The 7,606-nt window shown below is 36.2% G+C and overlaps 1 protein-coding gene across 1 annotated transcript; it reads left to right on the top strand.

Moving 5' to 3' along the window:
• Positions 1-2,194: 2,194 nt before the first annotated feature.
• Positions 2,195-7,606, top strand: LOC103433731 (alanine--glyoxylate aminotransferase 2 homolog 2, mitochondrial-like). The gene is made up of 9 exons (XM_008372004.4): positions 2,195-2,595; positions 2,695-2,925; positions 3,404-3,574; positions 6,002-6,145; positions 6,270-6,449; positions 6,563-6,788; positions 6,912-7,025; positions 7,123-7,209; positions 7,308-7,606. The coding sequence occupies exons 1-9, from the start codon at positions 2,347-2,349 to the stop codon at positions 7,349-7,351; spliced, it is 1,446 nt and encodes a 481-aa protein (XP_008370226.1). The 5' UTR covers positions 2,195-2,346; the 3' UTR covers positions 7,352-7,606.

Genomic DNA, 7,606 nt, shown 5'->3' with positions numbered 1-7,606 from the left:
CAACAATCTTATGACATTACAACGACACTTTAGTGGTACTCTCCCTTATATGATTTTGATCCAACACAACCACAACAGCACTCCAACAATACCCCTTTTTTTTTATATGATTTTGAACCAACACAACTACAATAACAATCTGATGACATTTCAATATATACTCCAATGATACTCTCTTTTTATGATTTTGATTCAACACAACCACAATAACAATCTGATGACGCCCCAACGACACTTCAATGATACGCCTTTTTTTTTATTTTGAACAAACACAACCACAACAATAATCTGATGATGCTACAACGATACTCCAATGACACATTGCCTTTTTTTTATTTCGAACCACCATATCCACAACAATTAATTCAAGGAACCCTCTCCTTCTTCTTTCCCCAACCACCACAACCAAATTTTAAATAAAAGAAATCGAATGTTCCAAATACTTAGCTACTTTCATGGTGTTCCAAATGCTCTTCACTGCTCCAAGTTTGATTAGTCAAGGTGGAGCAAGTGAAGAATGGATCTGAGAGTGTTGTTAGGTGCCATTAGGGTGTTGGTACGTTTTTGGTGGTTTATGATCAATGAAGGATATGCTAAAAAGATCAAGGAAGGACAATATAGTTTTTTCACAAGCAAATTGATCAAAAATAACAATTTTTAAAAGTGTGATAAAAAATGCAACCGAATATCAAACATGTCTATTGTGGGTGTGGCCAATTGCTTAAACTTTTATGTGTTCCAAGACATAACAAATTCTGATGAAGTATACACCTGGATTTTAACTGACGTCAGTCCTTGGAATTGAAACATCTTTGAAAATGACTTTCACCTTCACCCCTACTTGTCTATTTGATTATTACGTGGTATCTTTCAATTGCTTTATACTCTTATGAATTGGGAAGTCTTGCTTTCCTTAACATCATAATCCACGGTGCATTTTCTGAACAATTCTTGCTTTGTATTCCACGTCATATGAGTTTATACGTCTAATGTTTGCTCCACATGCTCTTAGGCAATTGATTCGTAGGTCGAGGGTTGGATTTTTTTTGTGAGGATCCCAGAGATTCTCTAATCATATTCGTTCATCGTTCATCATGCATCGTGCCATCAGTTTTAATCAGGTACTATTTATATTCAATTTTAAATATAAAAAAAACTTTATAATAATTTTTTACTACACGATATATGATGAACGGATATAATTTGAGAATCCCTGAGATCCTCACAAAGAGAATCCGGCAAGGATTCTCACTCGAGTTTTGCATCTCAAATGCATCTATTATTTAGTCATATTAAGTAACAATGCGACACTTCACATCTTTTAAATACTTATACATGAATTTTTAGCATTACGTAGGTCATGTACAAATGATAAACACACATGGACCCATTAATTCTAAGAAATTTTAACGAAAAACCCACGGTACTATTCACTTTAACAAAAAACCACATTTTTACACTAAAAAATCAATTATGATACTATTCATTTTACCTTTTATTTTGTTTTTATCGTTAAAATTTAAAATTGTCAAACATTTTTCATTAGTTTTCTTTTAATTCTAGTACACCCAATGAAGCACTTAGAAAAAAGTACCTTCTTTTTTATAGCTAACAAGGACTTGGTGGGTGCGCCACTCCCCTAAACTGATTACCATTTTTATGATTTCATTAGCTGTTATGTTTTGGACAAACAACTTTACAAAATCTTTTTTCATATTATCCATTTACCCCAACAAAAATATAAATTTTTTTTTCCAAAAAGGGGATTAACTAGTGGTTTTGCTACCGAAGTCTACCCTTTCGGAAGCTAGGAAGACTCATGAAAGTATTTTGGCTACCATTACGTGATTCACTAGCGTAAAATATTGAACTCAAAACATGCCGTGTGCAATAAGAACCTAAAATTCTTCTCCAACCCAAATATAATTAGGACATCAAAGTTGAATTGAATGTGTTCAAAAAAAAAAGTTGAAAGGAATATGAGTCACAATTGGAATCTGTAGCATTTCACCGGATCGATTCATCTTTACCACCAATAACCAAATACAGATCACAGACATTTTTTTAATTCTTTTGACCACAACCAATTAAGATAATTAATCCTGCTTAAAAAAACTAATTAAAAGCTAATTAACAACAATCCAACGCGACTTAAAATCTCACTATATATTCCCCCTCCCCGCCTTGCTCTTCCACCTCCACCTCCACAACTCTCTCTCTCTCTCTCTCTCTCTCTCTCTCTCTCTCTCCCCATTTATACTCACTTAACCACAAAACAAAACCAAAAACTCCAGCATTTTCGGAGAGAGGCAGCGGAGCGTAGAAAATTTGAGAAAAAAAAAAAAGATGCATGGTTTAATAGGGAGAAGGGTATTCTCGGGAAGTGCAAAATCCCTGCGGTGGCAACAACAACGCTGCTTCTCTAAGGTGGCTCAAAGGGAGGAAGCCCTTCTCCAAGACAATGGCGTCGATGGTCTCAAAATGCCCCCCTGCGATTACACCCCTCCGCCGTACACCGGCCCTACCGCCGACGAGATCCTTGCCCAGCGCAAGAAGTATCTTAGCCCCTCCATGCCCTACTTCTACGACAAACCCGTTAGCTCCACCGCACCTGATCCCTCCCTCCTCCACAATTTAATCACGTCTTTCATATGTTTAATTGGATATTAATGATTTTTCGTTTGTTTGGCGCAGCTGAACATTGTGGACGGGAAGAGGCAGTACTTGTTCGACGAGAAGGGGCGGAGGTATTTGGACGGATTCGGGGGGATTGCGACGGTGAGCTGCGGGCACTGCCATCCGGACGTGGTGGAGGCCATAGTCAACCAAACCAAGCGCATACAACACTCCACCATCCTCTACCTCAACCACGCCATCGGCGACTTCGCTCAGGCGCTCGCTAACAAGTTGCCCGGCAATCTCAAGGTCGGCTGAACGAGATAAACCTACTTACAATAAAAATGACACTGTAACGATATCTTAACTCAGTCATGTCCTCCTATTGGATTGTATAGTCATCTCCTCTTAGCATTTTTTGGTGAATAAACTAATTAGGTCGCTATTCATACAGTGATATTGAGTTGGGTTATGGTCGCAATATCTCAACTCATTTCAACATGTTCATATAATGGTATTGAGTTGAGATATAGTCACAGCTTATTAATTCAGTTTTATAATTAAAGACGGTGTATTTTCGTTTTTTAAAAAGAATTGTCATTATCACCGACGAGTGATTGTGATCTTTTGTCGATAGGGGTTGCAATCGCGCCGATGATAGCATCAATGCCTAGTTTATCATGAATTTTGTTTTCTCTTCTACAGTTTTTAAAAAGACGTAAAACCCGTTCGTGATTTTTGGAATTTTATGGTATTTCTATTTGATTTTTAGTAAATTTATTGGTAGGTGGTGTTTTTTACAAACTCGGGGACAGAGGCAAATGAGTTGGCAATGCTGATAGCGCGGTTGTACACTGGATGTCACGATATAATCTCGCTGAGGAATGCATATCATGGCAACGGCGCTGGCACCATGGGAGCCACTGCCCAGGCCAACTGGAAATTCAACGTCATACAGGTCAATTTCTTCTCCACTTTTTCTCTCACTATTCGTTTTTACTATCTAAAATATTTACATTTAAATGGTTTTAAGTAAGATTAGATGCTATGTTATCTAACTATTAATTAGGAGTTATGGATTTTAAGCGTGATTTAACTTGGTCAATTTTATGAATTGATTAGACCTCTATTTTCGTCCTAATTGGTGAGAAGTTAGAATTTGTGAATAATAATTGTCAAGCTCGATTTTAGGAGATAAATTTTCTTGGGGTGTGAAATTCACACACCCTTTTTAATTTTCGGTCATCAGATCAGATGAATTGAAGAATATCAAATGACAGAAATTTACAAGGAGTGTGTGAGAAGTAAAAAGAGGCGTGTGAATAGCACACCCCATTTTCTTATGCTTGGGATATTGTTGCAAATTATATAACGTTATGTGCCATGTGACATTATAAATTAGTCTATAACATTATAATAATGTTGCAACCGGTTCATGAAATTTATGCTAAGTAGGGTTATTGTACTCCGAGCTTAATTTACTCGCTCAATTCCTTGTATTCATGCATTTTTTGGTAACTTCGATTGAGATTCGATTATAATATTTGCATGTATTGAATGCAATCACTATTTCGACCATTAGATAGTGATTACATTAAATACATATATTAACATAAACTACATCTGAATGCTAAATAATAATTGTACTAAATATATAAGTATTGTGCAGAGTCTATGATTCACTTCATTTGTGCAATTGGGGAGGAAGGCACGTGAAGTTATCAAGATGTAGTGGTTTAAGCCTAAAGTGGCCAAGATATATGTTCATACGTTATCATTCTCGATTGGCTGCATGCTACATATAAGCTAACCCCATAACACGATATAGACACCACCTAACGTCATCCGAATACCTTCAATGGTACAAAAAAATGGAACCAAATACTATATAATATGACTAAACGATAAGGTTGTTCAAATCAATATTATGATTTGATATTTTTCTCTAATATTTTCCTTAATTATTTTCCTTTTGTTGGGGGACCATAGGACATTTGTATACATGCATCAATAAGCACATTACGCATGAGCAAATCATTTTTGTAGCAGAAGTTGTCATTTCTATACACGTAGTGTGATTTGACTAGTTTGCCTAATACGGTAATACCATAGTTATTCCTTAAGAATACATTTCTTAACCTTTATATCACCTTACATTTGATAAGTTTTCAAGGACTATATTTAGTGTAAGATTTATACTTGATAATAAGTAAGTTAGGCCAATTAGTTAGGATAAAGTGTCTGCCTCCTTCCATGTCCTCGTTCCTATAGAGTGAAGTATTGTAGTAGTTTGGAATATTATCTTGTAAAGCAGAAGACTTATATGCTTATTAATTTAATTAAAATGCGGAAATAATAGAAGCAATAATTGTTAATATGTTATGTATGTATGAGTTTACCTATAATGAAAGATTTTTCAGTATGCTGGGAACACGGTCCGTTACACTAACTATAATAATAAAATTGGTTGAAAACATGAGGAAAAAAAATTCAACCAATTATATTATGACACTTTGTGTAACAGATCACGTTTCCTGCACACTAAAAAATTTCTCACCTACAATTCTATTATTGGGTTTTGCTCCAAAATAAATTATTAGAATGCCAAAAGAGAAGGTTAGGTGTGGAAGAGATAGGATCCTAGCCGGATCTTCTTTGTAATGATCTCGGGGATCCTTTAATCATGTCCGTTCATTGTACATCGTGCAGTCAGTTTTCATCAGATATTATTTATGTTCAATTTTAAATAATATAATTTAAAATAATTTATGACCTTACGATGTACGATAAAATGACAGAATTAAAGAATCCCCGGGATCCTCACAAAGAGGATCCGGCAAGGATCCTATCTCGGTGTGGAAAGCAAATTTCCTTTTTTCTTTTTTTTTAGTTGATGTGGAAAGAAAATTTCAAGAATATATATTATAATGTTGTAGCCTATATAAATAGTATTAGAGCATTAGATTAAAAGTGAACGATACCCGAAGTATTTCGTTAAAACTCCTTTAAGTAAAACGTATTATGAAATTATGCATTCTTAAAATCTTTTTCTTTTCCAACAAGGATATTTAGATTTTTTTAATACTTAAGTTAAATACTTAAATCAATTTCTGTTTCTGAGCCGTTAAATGAGGATTGTACGATATAGGAGAGAGAGTTGTAGATGCATATGTTTATTCATTACAGAAATTGTTATTAGCACTTTAAAATAGTACTCATTATTCCATCTACTTTTTTTTACTATAGAGTGCATAATGACATATATTTGCTGATACGTTGATGATTTTCACTTGCACCAAGTATATCAGTTCTGTACTAGAAGGGCTTACTGTAATTTGCGTTGTTCAAAGTTAGCTAACATTCCCATTATTGGTTTGATCAACAGAGTGGAGTTCATCACGCCGTAAATCCGGATCCATACAGAGGAGTTTTTGGTTCAGATGGAGAGAAGTATGCCAAAGATGTCCAGGATCTCATAGACTTTGGAACTTCAGGCCATGTTGCTGGTTTTTTATGTGAAGCTATCCAGGTAGGTCGTCTGCCTAATAATCAAGTTATTACTCACTAAACCCTTCCAGTGAAATGCGGCAAAAGGAAGAAAAATCCATGGATCAACCCCCTTTTTTAGTACTAATTTTTTAATTATGTTACAGGGAGTAGGAGGAATTGTAGAACTAGCTCCAGGTTACTTACCAGCCGTTTGTAATAGCGTGAAGAAAGCTGGAGGACTTTTCATTGCTGATGAAGTCCAATCTGGTTTCGCTCGGACGGGGAGCAACTTCTGGGGATTTGAGGGCCACGGTGTTGTGCCTGACATTGTGACAATGGCAAAGGTATAGCCGAAGAGTAACTAAATAATCTCATCGTTCTTTTCTTCAACCCCAAGAAATATATATTTGAAGCCGGTTTTCTGTGTTTGACTTAAATCTATGTCTGGATTTTGCAGGGAATTGGAAATGGCATTCCCCTTGGTGCTGTGGTAACCACTCCTGCGGTTGCAGATGTCCTAACTCGCCGCAATTACTTCAACACCTTTGGTGGTAACCCAGTGTGTACAGCTGCAGGACTGGCGGTTCTAAACGTGATTGAGAAAGAAAAACTGCAGGAGAATGCGTTGCTCGTGGGATCGTATCTGAAGGAAAGACTCAATGCTCTTAAGGATAAATATGAACGTAAGCATTTTTCTTATTATGTCAGTATCCATGAGTCATCACAGAGAATAATTTCCTCTAGGTTTAGAATATATCTTATAAACTGTCTTTTATCTCAACTTCTGGTGATGATTGCGTATGTAGTTATTGGCGATGTGAGGGGAAGAGGATTCATGCTCGGAGTTGAACTTGTTACTGATCGTGAGCTGAAGACACCTGCAAAGGCTGAAACCATGCACGTAATGGACAAGATGAAAGGTTTGTTTTAAACCTATGCGATTCTGAATCCCCTTCGTGGTTCGATGCTACCTGACCTGGTAATTAATCTTTACTTTGTTTTTCCTTCCACTATCAGATTTGGGAGTCTTGATCGGCAAAGGTGGCTTCTACGGAAATGTTTTCAGAATCACACCTCCCCTATGCTTCACCAAGGAAGATGCAGGTTTTTTTTTTCTACCGTCTCAGCGAAATAGCAAATTAGCGAGTGACATGTCATTCCAAAAATGTAGTGCCAATTTGTTTCTTTTTTTCTGGCTGCAGATTTTCTTGCGGATGCAATGGACTACACGATCTCGAAAATTTGAAAGCTAGCTCTCAAGTCTTATTGTAATCAATCACCAATCGGTCTAAGCACCGATGAACTGTTATCTCTTGAAAATGAAATTATCGAAATATAGTAAGGTTTGTGCTTCAATAATTCGACTAAGATCACGAAGACTCAACAACTCGTTGTCTCTCACTCAGCACGTATCCTGACGCTTGTTTGGTTTACTTCTTTATGATCTTATGAATATTTGAAGCGGTGTCTCTCCATTTGTATATAGGCTTATTTTTAGCTC

This window comes from Malus domestica, chromosome 04, assembly GCF_042453785.1.
Source record: "Malus domestica chromosome 04, GDT2T_hap1".
NCBI classification, from domain to species: domain Eukaryota; kingdom Viridiplantae; phylum Streptophyta; class Magnoliopsida; order Rosales; family Rosaceae; genus Malus; species Malus domestica.
This window is presented reverse-complemented; position numbering and strand designations above follow the sequence as displayed.

Bases quoted from the DNA above. Each gene is read 5' to 3' on its own strand.
- LOC103433731 (XM_008372004.4), top strand. From the start codon at position 2,347: ATGCATGGTTTAATAGGGAGAAGGGTATTCTCGGGAAGTGCAAAATCC. The intron at 3,575-6,001 runs GTCAATTTCTTC...TTTGATCAACAG, and splicing joins GGAAATTCAACGTCATACAG to AGTGGAGTTCATCACGCCGT. The intron at 7,210-7,307 runs GTTTTTTTTTTC...TTCTGGCTGCAG, and splicing joins CTTCACCAAGGAAGATGCAG to ATTTTCTTGCGGATGCAATG.